The sequence below is a fragment of the Agelaius phoeniceus genome, chromosome 6 (genome assembly GCF_051311805.1).
Source record: "Agelaius phoeniceus isolate bAgePho1 chromosome 6, bAgePho1.hap1, whole genome shotgun sequence".
In the NCBI taxonomy this organism is placed as follows: Eukaryota; Metazoa; Chordata; class Aves; order Passeriformes; family Icteridae; genus Agelaius; species Agelaius phoeniceus.
This window is the reverse complement of record NC_135270.1, coordinates 56196946-56220297: the sequence shown is the minus strand read 5'-3', so window position 1 is coordinate 56220297 and position 23352 is coordinate 56196946. Positions and strand designations below refer to the sequence as shown.

The 23352-nt window shown below is 38.9% G+C and overlaps 1 protein-coding gene across 1 annotated transcript in view; it reads left to right on the top strand.

Moving 5' to 3' along the window:
* The window catches only part of JAG2 (jagged canonical Notch ligand 2), a 68358-nt gene extending 46074 nt beyond the window's left edge, over window positions 1–22284 (top strand). The window contains exons 8-26 of the mRNA XM_054634979.2: window positions 711–824; window positions 1667–1780; window positions 2343–2456; window positions 2983–3029; window positions 3304–3477; window positions 5853–6003; window positions 6274–6438; window positions 6998–7111; window positions 8122–8235; window positions 8601–8714; window positions 9655–9771; window positions 10422–10449; window positions 11299–11384; window positions 13556–13669; window positions 13875–13990; window positions 15211–15456; window positions 15891–16022; window positions 17039–17195; window positions 19990–22284. Coding sequence (XP_054490954.2) covers window positions 711–824; window positions 1667–1780; window positions 2343–2456; window positions 2983–3029; window positions 3304–3477; window positions 5853–6003; window positions 6274–6438; window positions 6998–7111; window positions 8122–8235; window positions 8601–8714; window positions 9655–9771; window positions 10422–10449; window positions 11299–11384; window positions 13556–13669; window positions 13875–13990; window positions 15211–15456; window positions 15891–16022; window positions 17039–17195; window positions 19990–20462 — 2690 coding nt within the window. The 3' untranslated portion in view covers window positions 20463–22284. The remainder of the gene's footprint in view (window positions 1–710; window positions 825–1666; window positions 1781–2342; window positions 2457–2982; window positions 3030–3303; window positions 3478–5852; window positions 6004–6273; window positions 6439–6997; window positions 7112–8121; window positions 8236–8600; window positions 8715–9654; window positions 9772–10421; window positions 10450–11298; window positions 11385–13555; window positions 13670–13874; window positions 13991–15210; window positions 15457–15890; window positions 16023–17038; window positions 17196–19989) is intronic.
* Window positions 22285–23352: the final 1068 nt, after the last annotated feature.

Here is a 23352-nt window from a genome sequence, read left to right as displayed (position 1 = left end):
TTGTCTTTTCAGTGAGGAGGCAGTGAAAAAGGGAGCCATATATTTTTTGACATCTACAGTGATTTTTAACAGTAGGTTGGTGTGTGAGCTACTTTAGGTACTGGTACAAAAAGGCTTCCTTGGCTTCTGAGAGGGGAAGTTACCAAAAAGAAGTTACAAAAAGCTTGTCCCTCCTCAACCTGATGGTTTTGTGCAGCCTCTGCCACTGTTACAGCCCTACATGGAGTGACAAGGAGCATCACTGCCTGTGAGCACCTCTATTCCCTGCTGTTTGCAAGGAGCAGTGCTAGGATGAAGCTAAACAGACCTTAAACTGCTACAACTCAGACTTCTCCGTACAGTATATCAGTTTTTTCTCACTGAATTTAAAAGAAGTGCTGGAGTGCTCTGGAGGTGGAACTGCATGGCTAGAAGCAGAGTGTCAGTGGGGAACTTAGCTGGAATTGAATAGAGTGAGCTGTCTGTACTTAGGCTTTCTAAGCATTAGGTGGGAAGGAGGATACATCTTCAGTGAAATCCTGCTTCATTTTCCCTCTGGGAATCTTGACTCTCTGCAGGTGGGAGAGGAAGGCTCAAAACTTCTGTACTGGTATCTCTCCACTGTTATTTCCCTTGGTTACTTTTAGCCAATGCAACTTTTAACTGCAAGTTCTCCTTAATTGGTACTGGAAGAGTATTTAGCAAGAATTTCTTTCCTTCTTTCTCCCCAGCTGAGCATGCTTGTGTATCTAATCCCTGTGCTAATGGTGGAATTTGTCACGAAATTTCGTCAGGCTTCAAGTGTCACTGCCCGTCGGGGTGGAGTGGACCAACATGTGCTGTTGGTGGGTATGGGTTTGCTGGTGCCTGACCTGTTGGGTTGGAAGGGTTGATGCTTGGTGATAACATGCTCTGTGGGTTTGGAATTTGGTGGAAGTCTTTCACTTTCCCTGTCTTTTAACAGCTGAGCATTGGCAGAGTGAAAAGAGGAGGGTTCTGTGCAGCCCACAGTATTGACTTAATGCAGTTAATATCTGTTATCAGAAAGTTATCAGAAGCATAGCTGGACTGTATCCAAAGAAATGCCCTGTTGCCAAAGCTTGTTTGTCAATTCCTGACTCAGCCACTCTGGAGCAAAATACAGAATAGTTTCATTTTGAGAAATATAAATGTGAAGGTTAAAGGTTCTCCCTTTCTTTAATAGCAGAAAAGTAGATTTGCACACTTAAATGCTTAAGTGTCTGGTTCAGAGGACAGAGAAGTGGTTGAAATGTATTGTGGGACTGTATTGCAGTTTGCATGTTGCTTGTGATTTGGAACACAGGTGGCTTACCTGTTTTCAAACAGCAACTGTCCTCAAAAAAAAACCCAAAAAAAACAGCTCAAAAACCAAACCAAAAACCCCTGAAAATTACCAACCACAGAACCAAAACTGGCAAAATATGTCACAATCTAGGGACATGACTTTCAATGAACATGCAAATCATAGGTAGGTTATTAGGTTATCTGATTCTTGTTTGCTGATCTTCTCTGTCACAAAAATGTGAGAAATCCCAAGTAAAAAATTAGGTTAGCGGTGCCTAGGCTTGTTTGCACATTCTCCCCCTTCATCCCAAAGTAGCTTTGAAGCAGAACCTGTTAAGCCAAGCTTTAGGCTGTGTGATGGAGTCCCCCCTTGTCTTTGCAGATATTGACGAGTGTGCCTCGAACCCCTGTGCTCAGGGAGGGACCTGCATTGATGGTGTCAATGCATTCGAGTGTATTTGTCCACAGCAGTGGATTGGAGCAACTTGCCAGCTTGGTAAGTAATTCTACAGCTTTGGAGACCACTGGAGATTATTCCTAAGCAATTAATAACTCTGTGTGTTTCTGGCATGGTTTTTATTGAAGAAGATGTGGAATATGTGTGTTGTTATTGGTATCTTAGCTCCTCTTTAGCAGATCTCAAAGCCAGAAGTTTCAAGTGGATCTGTAGCTATTTAAGCCCCAATTTAAGCTTACTTGTAATAGGTCTTTTAGAATGCCCCATAACTTTTCTGTTGCAAAATGCAGCACTGGTGATGGTAACTCCTTTTCCATGGTGGCAGAACAGTGACTAAGCTTGTGGAGGCCAGAGAGGAATTTTCCCTGACTAACAAATTGCCTTTTTGAGTTTTGGCCAAGGGAAGAGTAAGATAACATGCATGTGCTACTATAGGCAAGTGTGCATTAAAATCCTGTGGTATGTAAATGGTTTTAGTGCCCTACCAATGTTTAACGTGAGCTTCTGATGCTGGGATTGCATGGACACTTTGCTTGGTGCTGTGGTAATCTGTTTCTGGGTTTGTTCTTTATTCTATTCTTTATTTTCTCTTCTTTCACAGATGCTAATGAGTGTGAGGGGAAACCCTGTGTTAATGCTTACTCTTGCAAAAATCTCATTGGTGGATATTACTGTGACTGCATTCCAGGATGGACAGGAGTAAATTGTCATATCAGTTAGTATTTCTTTAGTATGTATGTTGACAGTAGGATGCTTTGTTCTTTAAAAAAAATATATAAGTGATAGTATACATACTTTAACAAGAAAGAAACACCTGTTGTCAGGATTTTTCTAACTTCTAGCAATGTAAATTGAAAATACTGTTCAAAAATGTATTTTGAACGGTAATTGGTATTAAAGTGATCTTAGAGACACACTTTAATAAATCTCTTGACTCTTACATATTTCTTAATGATATATACTGGTTCAATTTAAAATACTTTTAAGCTAAAATGTTAGATATGAAATTATATTGATATCTCATGTTTAGTACAATGTAGCAGAAATATAGAATGTCATTTTCTATTGGTTATTTTTTAAAAATAGGGATCTTTTAAGACATCAAGAATCCTTCCTTTCCATTGAAACATCTAGAAAAAAACCTTTTTGAAAATTACTTGTTCTCCATTTTTATGCTAAACTTATACTTTACAGCTTAGTCTTTCAGTCTGAATTCTAATGCTTTGCATGTTTTACCATAGATATAAATGACTGTCATGGACAGTGCCAGCATGGAGGGACTTGTAAGGTAACTCTTGTTCACTACATTCTATGTTGAAAATTAATCTTTGTCTGACTGGTTAGGAGTTTTATAGTTTGCAATTACAGTTTGGTTAAATGAGTTCAGATGTTAAAAATGTAACATTGTACTTTCAAACTCTTGCACCCATTTCACAAAATAAAATTCTGTGGTGGTACTGCTGCCACAAATCCAGAATAGAGAAATAACTTGAATTTTTGTGTGCAAATTTTGTCAATAAACAAATCCTTCTACTTTTGCTTCTTTTCCCTGCTCTGTGAAGGATGAAGTGAACGGTTACCACTGCTTGTGCCCTCGTGGTTTCACAGGAAAGAACTGTGAGATAGAAACCAACGAGTGTGAGAGCAATCCCTGCCAGAACGGGGGCCGCTGCAAAGACCTGGTGAATGGATTCACTTGCCTGTGTTCCCAGGGATTCTCAGGAGTCTTCTGCGAGGTGAGGGCAGTGCAGACATTACTGCAATGCTTGTCATGGACTGAATTCCTGAAAGAAATATATCTCTGGGTTTAAATGGGAGTAACCCAAGGCTGGAGCGTCACTGCCTGTTGTAGCTGTTACCTGATACTCTGAATAAGCAAATTTGTTGTGCAGTGCTGTCATAGTAGCTGGAACACTTGAATTTGCAGCCTGATAAACTGCAAGTTGTTGTATACAGGTGTTGGCCTTCCTAAGGATTTTAAGGCTGCAGGTATTCTTTAAACTTGAAATGTTTTCTTTTGCAATTTTCAGGACCTTTGTCCTTTTGTTTCACTGGAGTGCTTTAGGTTCTCATCCTAATAATGCTGAGGCACCATAATTGAATTACCCTTCAACTAATCCTACTGCTATTGGTAGGAGTAGAATAATTGATATGTAATTATTTGTATTATATATAATGGTGATGATTAACATAATTACTAAAGGCAGGCAGATAGACAAGTATTAGTTCTCAGAATTCTGTCTGAGATCATTTTAGGAACATGGAGTTCTAGTGCTTAAGGACTCAGATCTGAAATATTGAAGTCTTAGTGGTAATTCCTGAAGTAATTAATGGTAAAGAAGATATTCCTCTTTTCTAGGGAGGACATTAGGCTTTTCAGGGTAAAATTATTTTGCATTAAGTATTCACTTTCTGGCTTTTGCTGATAGTCAAATTCATCTGGATGTTATGCTTAGTATCAAGTGGAGGCACTGGGCTAGGATTTTGTTGGATTTGCTCCAGAAATTTTTGTAGAGGATATTGGAGTGATCTCTCTTAAACACTGAACTAATTTTATTCTACATTATTTGCATCGTTAAAGAAGTAGTACCCTCATTTTATTCAAAATTTAAAAGGACTGCAGATACCAACCAGTTTAATCAAACTGGTGCAGCACCTAATAGCTCATGAACTGTTTCTGCATAAGGATCATAACTTCAGTGCTCTACTCTGGGCTGATTCATACAATACTGTGTAATTAAAGTTTTAGCAAATGTGCTTGAATAATAGGGGGGAGTTGGCTGCTTGCCTTGTGTGCTGCAGGAAATATCTACCATTGATTCCAGATGCTAAAGTACCAGCTACTGAACTTGCATTGGGAAGGGGAAATTTACACTAATGGAAGGAAACAAATGGAGACATCTGATAGAGGAGATCTGAGAATCTTTCTCAGACCATAGCTATTTTTTTTATAGCTTGCTTTGAATGTTCTGTGTAAGAGCACGAAATGGTTTGCTAAAAATTTTCTGTTGTGACTGGAATTGTATGTGCTCCTCTGAATTAAATACTTAACACCATTTGTGTTCCTTCTCCTTTGGCTAGTTCGGCATTTTTCTCCTATTTAGCTACTGAACTGCTAAAAATAGGGATTAAAACCTATACTGGACTTAGCTTTTCAACTTTACAGACATGAAATTATCTTTCTCCCAAGAGAGGTGTGAAGAAGGAAAAACTGACTGGAGGGGAGAAAAGCCATCCTTAAGAAAAATAATTTGGAGGAAAGACACTGTGATGTAAAAATATCCCTTTTGAGGCTGCTTTGTGGATTTTGAGACCAATTTAGGGCATCACAAATCAGTTGATCTTGTGTGTCAGTCTAAAGCAGAAAGCAGCAGAATTGTTTTGCCACAGCAATGTCTATGTTAAACATTGCACTATGAAGGCAAGGTTTAAATTTTGATCTCAGGATCAGATGGTCAGATTTCAAAGTGCATTTCATGTAACTATGTGTAAAGTGGTGTAGTGATGGTATTTTTTAAAATAAGGTCCTGAGAAGCCAGGTCTAACTAGACCTACTTTGAGCAGGAGGTGGGAAGTAGCTGACCTCTAGAGGTCCCTTCCAAGCTGTGTGGTTTTATAATAAATTCTATGTGTTAATTGAGATGGGAAGAGAATTTGCTCTAGGGGATGGGATTTTGTTCAGGTTCTGTGCATTTTAAGTCCCTTGCAGACAGAAAGCTGGCAAGTGCACTGGTGTTTAGCTTGCCTTGTGGCACTTGGTATGTGGGTGTGAAGGACAGACAAGTGACTTATAATGATCCAGAGAAGTTGCAGTAAGGTGTCTCCTAATGGCTTAAGTAATTATTCACTGAGTTACTGCAAATGTGCTTATTCAGCCTCCTCCAAAGGAGTATTTTTTTAGCAGTGTCAGAAATGCTTTGTATTAGGATAGACTAAAGTAAGCTGAAGTTTCTCTGTCTTGCGGGGTGGAATGCAATATTTATGATTCATAAACCTTAAAACTTGAGGTTCCTTGTACATTAGCTTCATCTGTGTCTCTGGCAAAGCAGATAATGCTGCTTACTCCTGGGAAATGAAGCAGCTGCTGCTAACTGTGGTCTCTGTCTTACAGATGGATATTGATTTCTGTGAACCTAACCCTTGCCAGAATGGGGCTAAATGTTATGATCTGGGAGGAGATTATTACTGTGCCTGCCCTGATGACTATGATGGAAAAAATTGTTCTCATCTCAAGGACCACTGCAAGAACAATTCTTGTAAAGGTATCTGCTGTTGTCCATAAATCTGTCTTGATGGTGGTACATTAAAAAAAAAGGCATTTTGGGGAATAGTATAATGCAGAAATGTTTTTATTGTACTCACTTTGACTTCATAAAACAGTGAGGCAATGAGAGGAAGTTATGAAGAGCTGGATGGTCACTTACAGCAAACATAAAATCATGTTTAGTTTTAATTCTTGTAAAGCTTCTTTTAAAACTAAAATCTGGTTGGTGGTACAGATCATTAGTCTAAAGACCTCACTTCTTTTTCAGTAATAGACAGCTGTACAATAGAAGTCTTCACTAATGCTACCCAAGAAGGAATTCGTTTCATTTCATCCAATGTTTGTGGGCCTCATGGACGGTGCATTAGTCAGCCAGGAGGGAATTTCACTTGTGCCTGTGACAGAGGTTTTACTGGAACATACTGTCATGAAAGTAAGTAGGAGCTTGTAAAAGATTATTCTTTTTGCTATAAATTTATTTGAAAGGTAATGTTCTGAAGCTCTGCAACATAAAATAAAAGATTTAGATTTCAGTAAAGTTGCGTAAGGTGCTGTTTCAGATGTACTGCTCGAAATTTTCTTCTGGTAGCAGTCTCTGTAGTGGTTTACACTTCCTCCACTGGTTTTAGTCCAGCTTCAGTGTAAATGTGTCTGTAGCCACTACCTTTATGCACAATCTTACAAGCCACAGATTTCTCCAAAATGAGAACACAAAGAGGGGACCAGGACTTGTATTGTTGGTCTGGGTGTTTTTAAACCCCTGGATATTCTTGCCAGGTAAGTGTAATGCTCTGGTTGGACTTAACTTGCTCTATGAGAGACAATACAGCCAGAAACCCTACCAGGCTTGAAAGCACATCTTAAAGCTTTTCTTTTGCATGTACAAATGCAGTAACAACTTTGTGCTGCTTTTCCTAGAGGCACAAGTGTAGATCACTCCTCTGAGTAGGTGAAAACAGTCTTGAGCAATAATTGTTGACTTTTTGTTGCAGATATCAATGACTGTCTTGGGAAACCTTGCAAGAATGGTGGGACATGTATTGATGAAGTTGATTCATTTAGATGTTTCTGCTCAAGTGGCTGGGAAGGAGAGCTGTGTGACACAAGTGAGTACTGCTCAGTGTTGCAGGGCCAAATGATGCAGCCTTGTTGTAACAGAGATGGTTGGTATGTGCTTAATAATGGGGTAGTTTCTCTGTTCCCTAATTGTCTTATTTGCAGAAATATTTTCAGAAATACCTTCAGGTAGCTGCACTAAAAGCCTCAGCTCCTTTAATAGGAGCAGAATCTGATTCTTTGGTATAGTTCAGCATTTATTTCAGGAGGAGAAAGCTTTTTGTCCTGGGGATAGGCAAGAGTGTTGGCCAGGAAGTGAACTGGGCCAGTTCATGGTTAAGACACCTCAGAGGAAACTGCAGTTGTTTATTTTTCTGCTCTGAATGAAGCCTGTTCTAAAACATGATGGCAAGGACTTGCTGAGACTTATTGCAGGACATGCATCAATTAAGATGTGAAATACATTCTGAGCAGCTTTTGGCAGCTATTGCTGTCAGAAGAGCCTTTTGTGTGGTCTAGATGAAATCTGTTCTGGAATAGTTATGTTTCCCCTATTAAAATGTTTGTCTCAAGTGAAAGGAGCTTTCTCTAAAATCCATAATTTTGTAATGTGTGCACATATGTATGTATGTGGCTAACCCACCTCTAATGGCTGTAAATCTGTGTTTTAAAACAGAACAGAACAAGGGAGCCTTAACTGTCTCTTTGATCTCCCAGCATGTCCTGTGCTGGTGCTCCTTTACAGGACATGGTGGTCCCTACTAGGAAGCTCCTTCTGAAGTTCAGAATACAATTTGCTGTTTGTAAAAGCAAAGCTACTTTGGTGCTTTACTGGGAAGCCATACTGAATGGTCCTTCTAGGCAGTCAGAAAGTTATAATTCATGTTGCTCTGTACTAAATCAGAGTATTTTCTTTGCTTGTATAAAGATAACCTCATAATAATGCCTCTTCCTAGGTAGTACAAGATGTATTTTCTTTATAAAGAGATTTTTTGTTTTGTTTTGTTTTCTCATGGCCTTGGCTGGGCTAGATCATCTAATTTGAATAACTTTTTTTTAGATTTCAATGACTGTTCTCCTAACCCATGTCACAACGGTGGCCGATGCATTGATTTGGTAAATGACTTCTATTGTGAGTGCAAGAATGACTGGAAAGGCAAAACTTGTCACTCACGTAAGTGTTCCTTGCTTTGATCTTTAGAGTACCCAAAGATTTATTTTCTTCTCGTGGGACTGGAGTTCCTGAAATTTAAAATAAAACAATCACAGTGGGAAAAAATAGGTGCACTTTCCTTACCCCTTCCAGTTTCCCAGTCACAAAATGGAACATTTAAAAAATGTATTCCTTCGTGTAGTTGAAACGGTTTCGTGAGAGATGTCCTTAGCTTCCATTCTTTGGGTTGTTTATTGTAATACAGCAGCAGAACAATGTGTTTCTGGTACTGGTGCATTTAAATACGAAGTCTCTTTAATTTTGTGATTTAAAAGTACCTTCAACAAGACCAATGGAAATGAAAACGTCTTTGTTGTGGTGTGTAGGTGAATACCAGTGTGATGCAAACACTTGCAGTAATGGTGGGACGTGCTATGATGATGGGGACACATTCCGCTGCTCCTGTCCTCCAGAGTGGATAGGAAGTACTTGCAACACTGGTAAGCTTCTAAAATTTTCTACAGATGAAGCACAGAAATGTTTAAATAAACAACTGTTTAGTAAACAGACACACTGTTTTGGCTGACCAGTTCAAAGCTGTTCCAGTTGGGTAGTGACTGAAATTTCAGTAATTTCTTCCACTTATCTAACATGATACTGATTTTTAGGAAACAATTCTTCTCTGGCTTCTTACATGGTCTTTTCCATAGCTTCTCTCCTAAGCAGTTTTAGAAAACTTGGGCTTGTGTCTTGACTTTTCTTTTGGTCTTTAGAGGCCCTGTGTAAAGATTTTCCTGGGAATTTATTCCCCTGCTTGGCTTGCAGAGTCCCAAGGTTTGTCATCATGAGGTGTATGAGCAGGCATACCCAGGAAAAATGAAATTAGGAGGTTCTTCCTGAGGGATTTGCAGGGTTAATGCCTGCTGTAGGGAACTACTTGATTTTGGTTTTTTTCCCTTTGGAGACTGAATGTAGTATCTGTGTTGCATCTTTCTGAAAATGAAACTTCCATTATGATCAGGAAGTAAAATGAAGATAATTTAGTAGAGTTTTTCTACTTTTTAGATACAATTGCAGCTTTTAACCAAAACCTGAGCTTTAAATACTTGTATTTTATTGCAAAGAACACCTCACAGCCTGGGTAACTCACTGCCAAAGTAATAATTTAGCAGTACTTGAAGAATGCTTACACAAATGGGGCAGAAAGGAGGTAATTCCTTTTTATTAAAATTTCATGGTTCAGTTAAACAATTGAATTGGGACCATGGTGAAGGTGGGTGAGCCACTGTCATGTGATTGAGTATTTCTGGATTTTTTTTTGATATTTTGTAAGTTTTTAACTGTTGACTTAAATGCTGTTTAGGATTGTGACACTGACATACCCAGATGATAGGTACTCTTTGTTTTCTGGGCTAACAGACACTTCTTCTGTTTCCAAAGCTAAAAACAGCAGCTGTATTCTGAACCCTTGCATGAATGGTGGAACGTGTGTTGGCAGCGGGGATTCCTTCTCGTGCATCTGCAAGGAAGGATGGGAAGGACGCACATGCACACAGAGTAAGGCTTTTCTCTTTCTTCCCCTGCATCCCCCTGGGATATTGGGAGTGTCTGGCAGAGAGCTGTTAACTGAAACAAAGCAAGTTTATGGGGTTCATGTGCCAAAATATCTGAATCATTCAGAGTGGGAGGTAGGTAAAGAAGACGATGCTCGAGTAATGAATGAAGAGTTTGTCGTGCTGCTTTTTGCATCCAGTCTCTGCCAAAATAAGACTCTCAGCATTCTATAAAAATACAATTTTGGAAATGTATGCAGAGCAGGAAAAAAATAATAATTCTAATAATGAAGAGTATCTGGAAGGCAGGCAGTAGTGTATAAGCCATTTTCTCTGAGAATAGCTGTTAACTACTTTGACATACCAAGACAATGAATTGGTTAGGTGGAGTAAAGCCTGCAACCTTGATTTTTATTTTTTCCCCCAGGGTGTAACTTTGGGAGTGGGAGGGAAATTCTAAATTTGAGTTCTGTTTTTATGCTGCCTACTGTTGATATATATGAAAATTGAACTTTTTTATTCGAGTGTGGAAGAAAACATTCATTTCTGTATATTTCTTTACTTATCAAATATAGTGGCTTCTGAACTATAGTGTTTATATTTTAGAAAATAAATTGTGCCACTATTTACACTAGCCAATATTCTTTTTTCTAGACACCAATGACTGCAACCCTCATCCATGGTAAGTACATGAACTCCAGTCCTGTACCTATTGTGAAAATACAAATGAGCACAGTAATATGGATTTACATTACAGATTGGAACTAATTTAACTCTAAAATAATTGAAGCCAGCCTCTGTAAAATATCTTATAACCATTTTTTTTTGCTGTGCCATATTCCTTGACAGCACCAAAGACCACAAAACCATCTTGAGTTGATTCATGTATGAACAAAGAAAAGTATTTTAGTGTAGTCTCTATGGTGGAACTGACCAGTAAATTACAGTGATAGGAAGTGAATCACATATGATAACATTTGAAGCATTTGTAATTGGATAGAGTAAAATATGAGAAATCAAAACCTGTTAGTTTACAGTTAATAATTTTAAATAATATAAAAATGTCCTGTTGGACCAATTACTATGTATAAACATGTTTAAAAACAAAACTGAATTTTTGGGAGATAAAGTGGGAATATTTTAAATACAGAGGCTGATATTTATGGTTGAAGGGGGGAAAAACTGATGTGGATGAAACAATCTGCCTTGTCTTTCTCAGTTGTCCACTCTGATGCCATCATCTGTGCTTCGTGTATTAAAAAAACAACCAAATTTGGAAAACCTAGGGCTTTCTTTGTATTCACTAGAAAGTGCTGTTCTGCCTTCTTGGATGTGCTTCCTCATGCGTCTGTAGGATGTTGCTGTTTAGCTGCTGACTTGCTAAGCAATATTGTTTATCTAGCTTTATGCTTTTGCTCTTGATAGAAATAAATTGTCCCCCTGAAGAGCAGCAGAAGCTTTGATTAACAAAGCTTTAATTGACCAATGAAGCAATGTGGATGGCTTGTTGAGCACCCTTTTTTATTCACAGTTACAATGGAGGGATCTGTGTTGATGGAGTGAACTGGTTCCGATGTGAATGCGCCCCTGGCTTTGCTGGTCCTGACTGCAGAATCAGTAAGTACCTGCATGCTTGTACCACTCTGCACAAATTGGAAAGAACACCTGGTGACCCTTTTTACATTAGCTCAGCTGAATTCCAAATAATGAAGCAGAAGCCACCTGTTAGCCAGGTATTGATACCTTGTAAATAATAGCAGGTTATGTTCTGTTACTCATTTCATTGCATGGCACTGAAATAAGTTAGCTTAAATCATGCTTCAAGACTTGATTGCTGGATTTTCTTGGATAATTCTGATGTTTCTGGGGTGCTGGCTTCATAGAAGCTTAAATTTTAAATAGTTCTCTGTTGATAAATATCTTGTTGGTAAAGATGACATATATCTGAATGTGTTCCACTTAATGTAAGAAACCAGAATGCACTGAGACATTCCAAATGGAAACAAAAACATTGAGTGTAGTGCTGGCACATGAATAACAGAAGTGTGATAAAGGTCTTTCAAAGCTAGAAAACAAACCTGTTACACTGTAATTATTCTGAAGGGCAGAGGCCAAAAAGAAGGAGAAAAACAGACCCTAAAAGTATTTTGAAGTGTTGTGGAACAAGCTGATGGGGGGGGTTTGTTGTTTGGTTGGGTTTTGGGGGTTGTTGTGGTTTTGTCTTTTTGAAGGAATTTTACCATTTTGACTTGAATGGATATATACCTTTTTTTTTTTACTTTCTGCTTTGGAAGTTCAGACTTTGAATATTCTGTAGCCTCAAGGCTTCTGGGCTTGGTCCTTCCACTCCACCAGTATGGTGATGTGCTTTCAAGTTGAGACTTCATCCTCATTCTGGCATAGAGCAAACAAGCCAGCACTTCTGGTTGGAGGGCAGCACTTGTGGAAGCATCAGCTTAGTGGTATCTCAGTACAGAAAGAGGCATAGCAATCATTGTGTGTCTAGATCCAGATACCCAGAAAGGGATATTGAATTCTCCTTGCCTGCTTCTCTTCCCCTTAAGGCTAGGATGTCACAAATACAAATACTGTGCCTTTATAATGGAGCTGCAGACATTTTTTTACTTGTTTAGACTGGTATAGATGGAAGGAGTAGCTCTGAAAAAAATGCCTTTTGTGGCTGATTCAGAAACAGAGTTAAATCACCCTTTTCAGTATATGGAGACTGGAGAATCTTAAACCTATATAGTGTGAAGACAGGAAAGAGTTGAAGTTTAGATCTTACTGCACTTTTGAAGGAAGTTAAAATAGAACCCAAAGCCTTTCTATATCTGTTGGATTGTTTTGCATTGCCTACAAGTGTAACAGTCTCACTGCTGCCATTTTTCATGTTCACTTTCAAAGTTCTGTACTTTGAAATGAGCTGGTACTATGTATCAGACAAGATCTAGTGTTTAGACAGTTTTCTCTGGGGTTGGAAAGGGCATTCATACTCAATGGAAGAAAACTTTCAAAAGATGCTTTGGAAGAGAGATGTTTCTGGTTGAAAATGAAGCAGTTGGTGCCTGTGGCTCACAGCTTGATGAGCTGGTTTCTGTTGCACAAATCAGTATTGGTCACTTCCCCAGGATAACAAATGACACATTGCTGTCCATCTGAATGGACCATGCTTCCCTGCCTTTTCCCATGGTTTTCTGTGGCTAACCCCTTTGAAGGTTTTTCTAAAGAGGCTTTTATGCTAAGTATCTATGTATTAAATTAATCTACTCGCTATTTCAAGGTTATTAATGTTCATCAAACGTGTGTTGCGAACTAAACTGTTACTCTTCTGCCTTTTGGTCAGTTGTATTGCAGCAAGTCACTTCTTTGAGCATTGTTGAGCAAGATCATTGTTCAGGTCTTGCACTCTGATAACTTCATGCAAACACATGCTTTTGTGTGAAGCCTAAATGTCTGAGATTAGTGCCAGAACAGGATGTGGGACTTGTTCTGTAGCTGAATGTGGACAAGGCATTAACACCTTCAGCTGTCCAACACCTCTGCTCTGTGAGATGAGTCAGCATATGACTGCTGTTTTGATTACCAGAACTTCAATTAGGGTGCAATTATGAGAAATCTGTTATGGGGTATTGCTGAAATGGCAGAACTGTTTAATTACAAGATTAATTCTGTAGCCACGCTGTCCTTTGCTTTTACAGAAAGAAGGTACTGTTAGATTACACCTCAGTAAATTATTAATTACAATGTCCTGTGTCCTTGTCACTGAGTTTTACCTATTTTCTGTCCAGATATTGATGAATGCCAGTCTTCTCCTTGTGGGTATGGTGCCACCTGTATAGATGAAATAAACGGATACCGATGCACTTGTCCCCCTGGAAGAGTTGGTCCTAGATGCCAAGAAGGTATTCTGATATCTGCTGTCAACCTTTACCCAAAACACAATAGGGCACAATGTAGCCAGTATAAAGTTTATATACAGTAGTCTGATATGTAAGGAATAGTAGCCAATATTTTTAATTTAAATTTGTATAGTATTTATTATATAACTTGAAGAGGTTAAGTGTCTGAATGTGCTTTTTGTTTGGTTTTTTTTTTTTTCTTCTTTAGTGATTGGAATTGGAAAGCCTTGCTGGCTTAAAGGAATGACCTTTCCCCATGGCAGCCGGTGGGAACAGGAGTGCAACAGCTGCCACTGTTTGGATGGACGTATTGACTGCACCAAGGTAGGCATTTTGGCCTATTTTCTTAAATTCCTGTGGCTGAAACAAACTCATTGTTCTTCATACACCAGTTAGTCTTTGTCTCCTCTAAATTTTCTTTGTTTTTTTTTTTTTTTTTTCAAACAAGAAAAGTGTCTTCCTGTAAAAGTAGTTAGGGATTTTCTTTAATGCATAAGTTACTGTCCTGCTGTCAACCTGCTAGAACAGACTCTCTAGACCACTTGTTGTAGAAAATAAAATATGAGCTGGAATAAAGGATAAATGAATCACACTGCTGAAGCTTTGCAAACACAGTTTTAGAACTCCTAATTTACTGAAATATGAGTTCCAAGGTGGAGGACATGTAGGAAGAAATTTTTCACTGAGTAATAACTGCCTTTTTGTATTGTTCAGTATTTTTGTGTTGTTCTTCAGTAGCTTTATGAACTGACAGCTTTCAACCTTTGTATATTTATAGTGGACTAGATCCTGGTGGTTTTGTGACTGAGCAAAAGAAAGACCTAAATGCAGATTGAACATGTGCCTTAAATTCAACTCATCCATGTGTGGATTTCTTCCATGTGTAATGGAACACTTGCATTTTTTTGCAGACAATTGTGCTTTAAGAAATCCCTAAGTTCCTAATAGCTGTGCAGTACTATGTAGGATCTTAAGGGCTATGTGGAATTGTAGAATATCTTGAGTTGGAAGGGATCCCCAAGGATCATCCAAGTCCAGTTCCTGGAATGGAACTGTGTTTGGAAATTGCTGCACCCCAGTAATTTGTGGGTACCAGCAAACTGTTACCTTTTGGGAGCATGGTTGGAGTGGTTGTGCTTATCACCAATGTGCATCAGGTCTTCACATATTCTGCATTCTCTGGCAGGGGTCTCAGTTATGAATTTTGAAGAAATTCTTCATGGCAATGTTGCTCTTGCTATATCTTAGAAGCCTAGAGGACCAGATTAAAATAAATGCTAAGTTTCTATATAACTCAGTTAAGTGGGACAGATCCATAAGCTTCTAAGAGATATGCCCTGTCAGTGGTTCCTCAGATTATCTTTGCACAGATTTTTACTCTTGTGACTGTAATAATGTCGTCATTTTGTGGAAGAGCAGCTCCATCTGCTAATGGAACTACAGCAGTATCAAAAGACAGTTATTTTTCTGTGTGAATTGCTTATTTGGATTTGATGCATGAGAGCAACTACCTGTAACAGATCTTCATTCTTTTTATTTCCTAGGTGTGGTGTGGAAAAAAGCCTTGTCTGTTACACAAATACTGGGATAATTCCAATAACCAGTGTCCCATGGGTCAAGAATGCCAGGAGAAATATATGAAATGCTTTCAGCCACCATGCACAGACTGGGGAGAATGCAGTGCCTCTGAACCTCTGCCTATCAATATCAAGTGTCTGCCTAATTCTGGGTACTTGGACAATGACTGTGCTAGAATTACTTTAATTTTTAATGGAGACAAAGTCCCCCAGGTGAGAATGGAATTTTTAATGAAGTGTGGCAATATATGTAGGGATCTATTCTATGTCACAGCATGCAAGATTAAGGTTTCTAGTATGACTCCTTGCTATTATAAGCTTGGAAATTTTATTACTAGACTCCTGTTGCTTTTAATGGAGCTTTGTCTAAAGGGTGTGGCAAAATTTGGATTGGTATTGAATATTCTGTCTTCTTGAGTCTTGAAGAACTATTTACATTTCAAGTTCAGACTGTACTAACATAATCATGCAAGCTCAGTTTTTTGCCCTTCATTCAAAATGCTGTGCTTCACTTTTCTGTCCTTTCTTGCTCCCATCTTTTCTGCCTTGATCAGTTCTTAGCAACTGCAAGAACTCTGAAGATCCTTATTTTTATGTGCTTTTTCTTACTTCAACTAAAACAACACAATCTCCCTTGCTTCTAACAGGGCACTACAACAGAAAATATCTGTTCTGAAATCCGGTATTTACCAGCTACTAGGACTGTTTCTAGGGACAGAACTCTGATAATATTGTGTGATCCATCTTACTCCACAGAGAATGCAGTGGAAGTTGCTATTGTAAGTATGAGATGTGTGTGTATATGTATACAAATATGTTTTCTTATTACTTTTTGCTGGAGAAGAAGTTGTTCAAGCTTGTTTTACTTGAATTCAGGTGGACCAATCTGTGGCCTGGTCCTGTCTGCAAAGCAATTTTGTGATCTCACAATTTCCTACACTGCCAGAGAGCTAAAACTGCAGGTTTTGTTAATGACAGATGGCTACAACAAGCTCATGATAAATTACTTCAAAGACCAGTTCAGCCCAAATTTAGTGAACAGGTGCCTACTTGTTCTGTCAGAAATCTTGGGCTCTTGACCTTCTCAGTAAGGAGCTATGGTTACAGGTGGCTGGATTGTTCATGTGAAGAGGTTTCTGCTGTGCATTTAGTGCATGGCTGCTTCAGGGATGTTCTTTAAACATGAGGTACTAAGTGAGAAGTGGAACAAGGTGCAAGTCAAGTAGATGAAAATAACTGTTGCCCTAATGAACTAAAGACTTATTTTAGATGCATTTAGAGCTCAATCCCTCCATTACTGTGTATAGCTTAGTTTTCAAGAAAGAGTTAATCTTCATGGTAAATGTTTATCCAGGCAGAAGCTGGACTGTATGTCTCTGCTAGTACTGTAAAGAACATGCTGAGCCATGATGCAGGGACCAAAGTGTATGGTATAAATAGAGCAGACTGTTATTAGTCCAAGCTTCTATCTAGATAATCCACATGTCTTGAACTGCTCCAAACTATGACTAAGTTTAGCTCATCAGTTTAAGTAACATGGAAGTCACTGCCTATGCTTTGAGGTATGTTAAATTAACAAGTAGGTGTGCTGCCCACCAAGTCTGACACTGCATCTGCAGTTTGGGTAGAGCCAGCCATGCTGTTGCTGTGGTAAGCTTTTAGAGAACTGTTTGTAGCTACTGTCAGGCAAATTCAACTGAGTGAACTCAATTAAAGTGTTGCTAGATTTAAAAAGTACATTTCCATGGTTAGGTGACTGCAATAACTTCTTGCTTTCCCCCTTCACTCCCTTTAGTCCTTTGTCCCACACCGAGATGAACAAGATAACAGCCTCATTCAGAATGCTGCTAACACAATAGTCAATGCCATCACCAAGCGACAGAACAGCACGGTCATGCTGGCAGTAACTGAAGTCAAAGTGGAGACCATCGTTGTTGGGAATTCATCATCAGGTAAGGTTCCAATGCATACCTCCTCTGTGGTGTGTTTTTTGTTCCCCTGCTGTCAGACTTATCTTTCTGTACACATTGGAGAAAATGATCCACTGGGTTGTGTTTTTAGTTGCTGTTACTCACTGAAGAGAAAGCGGCTTTGAGATCAAGGTTCTGTCCTTGTGTGCTAGTTTAAACTTAACCTCATCCCTAAGTGATATGCCCAGATACTCTTGCCATGGTTGTGGCTCTGACTGCCTGTCCAGTTTTCCTATGTTAACCTTAAACCAGCCTCAGCCCTTGATGCTGCTGTACTGAGGCTGTGAGGAAATGAAAATTCAGGAGAGAGAAGGTGTGGTGTGATACCATTCTCTTCTGAAGTGCTTATGTGCTATTTATTTACCTTACCAGGAGTTAAAGATGTCTAGTTTCTTCCAATACTTGGCCATGATGTAAAACTTCGCTCTCCTTTTCAACATGTGTTTCTCACTAGTGCACAGCTGGCTTGAAATGCAGCATTCATTCCTCTTTAAGAGGATATGGTGTGATTGGAGACCTTTATCTCCAAGAGCTGTGCCAAACTGAGCGAGTGGAGGTTTTGCATGCCTGTGTTCCTGCCTGGGGGAGGCAGGAGATGGGCTTGTGGAAGACCGCTGGTAGGCTTAAGTTCAACCAAGCCCCAGAGTGAAAATCTTACAATGGTAGGAGGCTCTCCCAACTTTTTCCTAGACCTCCCCAACATAATCTTCTGGAAGATCTTCTATCCATAGTCTAAACAATTAGGAGATTGCCTGGTTCCACTTCCCTTGCATTTTCCTTCTAGGAAATGCCTTTCATCTGTTATAGTCTTGGCAAATGCTCTGTTTCCTCAGCTTTCCTGAAGGAGTGTGCCTGCCTTAAACAGCAGTTGTGTAGGAGATAAGGATTTGAGCTGGGATTTGGGCATGCCTCAGCCCTCTGGCTTTTCTGATTGCTTATTAAATTCTAGGGCTAAAGGGCTGCAGATTACTTTGCCTCCCACCTCAATAAGATTTAAAGAGTCTCCTAAAATAGTGAATTAATTTGGATCCTCTTGCAAAATGGCTTCCAGACTCCTCATTTGAATATGGGGGCTCAGTATTGACCACTGGCCCTTAGTTCTTAAGTGGAGTTGTTATGAAGCAAACTGTAACCTGGTTTTGGATTGTATTTGTTTTACTGCTGCCCCTTAATTGGTTGAGGTGGGTGAAAACCTATCAGAAAATGTGCTTGAGAGCCCTACATGTTGAGAATCTCATTTGCATGGGATTTTTGAGTGTAGGTGAAGTTGATAATTTAGATGCTTCATTGATTTCCTCTAGCTTTATGAAAAAGTAGTCTGAATTTGGAATCTGTATGCCAAAAATTCTGTATAAAGAACCTGTTACTAAGTGAACTTGGATCCATGGCCATATGATGAAATAATAGATGTGATAGCAGTGAGAATGCAAGCTTTGTATTCTAATCTTGGAGAAGCTGTTATGAAGAGCTCCTTTTTCTTTGAAGTATTTCTCCCATTCATGATTTAATGTTAGGTTGCTTATGAAAAATCAGGAGAGAATAGCAGTTATTCATGTGAGTGCAACCCTTCCCATAACTGTTAAAATACAATTTTGAGATCCCTTGAGGCCAGCCATGTTGGCAGTGTACTCACCTTCCTGTACCAAAAGGAAACGTTTGAGAATGTGTCACATTCCGCATAAGAATGTGCTCAGAAGGCACTTGAACATTGGAGGGAAGGATTGTGGTGTTGAAACATTGGTTGTTTTTGTATAGTCATTTCCAGGTTATTCTGTAAGCAGATGTCTTAAAACTGCTGAGGGTATTTATGTTTGGATCAGGCATTAGAGTGGTGGGTTGACAGCATTTGTCTGCAGAGCTGTTGAACAATCCCATTGCTCTCTATAAAAACAAAGCACCTCATCTATTGTTGCCCCTTACCATGTGTGAGTTTTTGCTTATCAAGAACAGAAAAAAGCTGTTATTCTTTCCTAGCTGTACAGCTCTTGAGGAAGGGGGGCAGAAGAAATCCAAATATACGTAAAATTTCCAGAAATGTTTTCCTAGAGAAATAATCTGTGTCTATGTGGGGGGACACTATAGTGAGATTTGGATTGAGAGATTGGAGAAAAGCAATTGCCTCAACAACTTTTGTTTGCTCATTGAGCAGTGAAGACTCTTCTCCCTAGGGCAAATATTCTCATATTTCATCCTGAGGTAGAAAAGGAGCTTGCTGAAGAATTCATGACCCATTTGGTTACGTAGCCCTAACCTGGATGTTTTTGGAGATCATTGATACATAAATGTCTGTAGACACTGATGGTAAAGGACTGTTCTTTCTGATGATAAATGCAGGTGCAAGTGCCAGTACTCTAGAGCAACTTAGGTGCACAGTACTCCATTGTCTGCCTCCTGCTAGGATAAGGATTTTCTTAGAATAAAAACCTTGTCGTAGCAGGATTACTCAGGTTTTCTTGGCCAACTTTGCATAGATGCTAGAGAAAGATGCTACTTATCAAAACTATTTTGTCTGTTGGAGGGGACAAAAGATCTCAAATGGAGCTTTCCTCCCTCATCATTAATCATGTAAAACTAAACTAGTAAAGAGCACTTTCAAATGGACCTGGTGCATTCAGGCAGTTGTTATTGTGCTGTAAAAACATCTTACTTCCTTTGTCCTAAAAATGGTTGAGGGGATCACCTGTAGTCAAGTATGGATCCTTCTCTTGCAAATGTCCAGTGCTATATATTTTGTTCTGTTAACACAAGACTTTATTTCTTTCCATTTGCCCTCCAGATTATTTGGTTCCAATTCTTTGTGCGGTGTTTAGCATTGTGTGGCTGACTTGTATCATCATCTGCGTGTGGTGGACTCGGAAGAGGAGAAAAGAGAGAGAGAGAAGCCGTCCTCCCAGAGAAGAGGGTGCCAATAACCAGTGGGCACCTTTAAATCCCATAAGAAATCCTATAGACAGATCTTACAGTAACAAAGACATTCGTTATGAATGCAAAAACTTCATATCTCCTCAAAAGAGAACTTGTGATGCAGTGGAGGAGTATGTAGAGTATGAGGAAGAGGAGGATGAAGAGGAGGAAAGAGATGAGGAAATGGACAAATTCCTCTCTCACAAACTGGCAAAGCCTTTGCCGACAAAGGTGTCTGACACATCAGAGAGCAGTCCAGTAAAGAAATCCCACCAAATAGGCAAAATGGACAACAGATCTGTAAAAAATGTGAATGCATCAAACTTTGAAGGCAGTAGAGACTAACCTGTATTTGGGATGTAGGCAGACTGCGCCTGCTGGGGAGGGGAAAAATTGACATCTCCACTTTGCATCAAGGACTAAAGATATCTGGAGTCAAATGTTCATAGTTTCTTTATTTTGCGTAAAAAAAATAAATAAAAATAATAAATAAAATTTATTTTGTTTCTTTAGCCTTGTATAAATTATTCAATGACTGTCAGATGAAAAAAAATGAGTAATCTTTGATAGTTGCTATTTTTGTAAAGTTTACTTATAATACACTCGCTGTGTGGCAGAGGAGAGGTTGTATTTTCAATATGTGTAAAGTTTATTACAAAAGACTGTACACTGTTTACAGAATGTATTTCTTTTTATTACTTGCTCTAATTTAATGGTGGCTTTAAAACCTCCTGGTTGAGGAAATTGTGTGAACTTTAAACTGCTTTCTTGACTTTGAATCTCTATTAATGGCAGCTCACTGCACTTGTTACGTTAGTAGCTTCTGTAAGATTTTTTCCAAATTTGCCTTACACACTTTGTAATAGGAACAAAAAAAAAATTATAGAGATCTTTCAACTGTGGTTTAAAAGTGGCCTTTTTATTTCTGTTGAATTACTTTAGAATTGCAGTATTGAAGCATGTGACAAGTGCCTTGAGATTAAACTTTTTCTATAGCAACTGTCAAAGACTGCCATATCAATATAGTAAAATTGTGAGAACTCTAGGTTCCCCAACTGACACAGTTTATTTTCTAATAGTGAAAGTGCTTTTTTGTAAATATGTACATATTAAATGAATCACTCTGTATATTTGATTTAATAAGTTAAATATTTTGGTCTTTTTTTTTTTTTTTTACATGTCATTCCTTTTAATTTATGTTGCAGAAAAGGAGGTTCTATGGCAGTTTATAAGACTTTTTTTTGGTATTATGTCCAGATTAGAAAATGATGTTAATACAATCAATGTTAGGAATCTGTTGGTCATTTGTATTTACATAGGAGCATAACCACTTACGTGTAAATAGATCCAGAAATGTTTGTTTATCCCCATGTTCAGCCCATCTCAAGAACACTAACGGGTGCATCTACTGTACAGTACCAACATAGAGAGGCATTGTTTTTTCTTTTGTGAATATGTTAATTACATGTGGTATTACTTTTTTTGCGTTTAAATACAGGCCTAATGAAGGGAACAATATTTTCCTCAGTGTTGTTTCTGTTGTGCTTTATTCATCTTTCGCTCTAAAGGAAAAAGGCTGGCAAGCTCAGAGGATGGGAGTACCTCAGTAGAAATGGTTAAATGTTTTGGAAGGCTTATGCTTTTTTTTTTTTTTTTAAGGCTTTTATTATTGCTGTTAACTGGGCAGACTATAAGTTTATTTTAATTACTGAAGAAGCATAACACTACATATACCTAGTTACCCTACCACTGAGAAGAACGGATGTCTGAGAGTGTAAACTCTGGCCCACGAACAATGTAAACATGAATGTTTTGAAACCAGTTATTTTATACAGGAATGCAGGATTTGCTTTGCAGGATCATCTGTTTTAGTACATTTCTTTGACATGTTCTTAAAAAAAAAACCTTTCAGAAAAGAAACTATTTATTAAAGCATTTTATAATGATGTTTGTTGTAACTTTTTTACTTGTGCTAAATATTCAAAACTTATTTTGATAACCTGGTTAGGAGTTAGTTTAGAAAAGGGTACTATCCTTCTCATGTTCCCCAGTATAATCCTGAGTATTTAAACCAAAAACACTTTTTTTCTGCTACTCTTGTAACTTTTTGTACTGTAATGCTGCTGTCTTCCATAATCTAATAAAATGATTCCCTCATTGTGTGTAAGATACTCACATTGTTGTTTGCTTTCTAAGTGCTTGGAGCTCAGGTGTGACCAGGCTAAAGAGAGGAGGAGTGAAAGTCCAGGTTTAATTCCCGGTACTTCCCGTAACCCCAGCGTGCAGCACTGAGCTCCAGCACTTCCTGAGCCATGGGCAGCCTGCAGAGGAGGTGCTGTCCCCTGGGCCTTAGGGACCCCTCCAGCTCTCCCTGCAGAGCACAGGGGCTGTGTTTAGCTGCCAGCAGTTGGACTGGGTGATCCCTGTGGGCACATCCAGCTCGGGATGTTCTGTGTGCTCCACGTGCCTGTTCTGCAGTGGTTCTCCTCCTGGCTGCTCAGTGAAGCCTTCTCTGAGCAGAGCTTGGCTTCCTGGGGTGAGAAGAGGGCTGGCTGAACATGCAGGAGCCTGAGGAGGTGTCAATTCCCAACTGAGTTGGATTTTGAAGGAATACCTTTCTCTACTGTGCAGCCATTCTGAGCTTTTATATGTCATGCTCCAATCTTAGTTGAGGTCTATTCCTGTTTCTCATTTGTATATGATATTTTACATAGTAAAAGATGAATTCCTGTAAGATTATATGGAGTATAAAAGTTTAATTTTTCCTAGTAGCTATCAGCATCTGAGGCAGAATTCTAGGTTCTAGCAGAGGTTTTGCTCCAGTCATCATACAGCTACTTTTTATTGCCTTTTTTTTTTTTTTTTTTGGAGTATTTGCTTGTCTTCATCGTGACAGAAATAACTCTCAGCTGAGTCAGTCCTTATAATCTAATTCTGTTATCTTTCTCAAAAGAAGATATAATAGGTTTATATATGTTTAGAATAAGGTCACTGCTGTTCTGTCATCTGGTCACGAGCTGGCTGACTGCTCCCAAAGGTGCCAATTCTGCTTCTTCCCAGTACTGAAGTAGCAAGGGGCACACCAGTGGTCATCAACCACTGTTCTGAACAATGGGACTTGTCCTATGTCCAGGAGTTGTTCCTCTGCAGATTCACCAAAAAAACACAGGCAAATGTTCAATTTTGTAGTGCTCTTTCCCTGCCAAAACCAAGAATGATTTGATGCCTCCTTCAT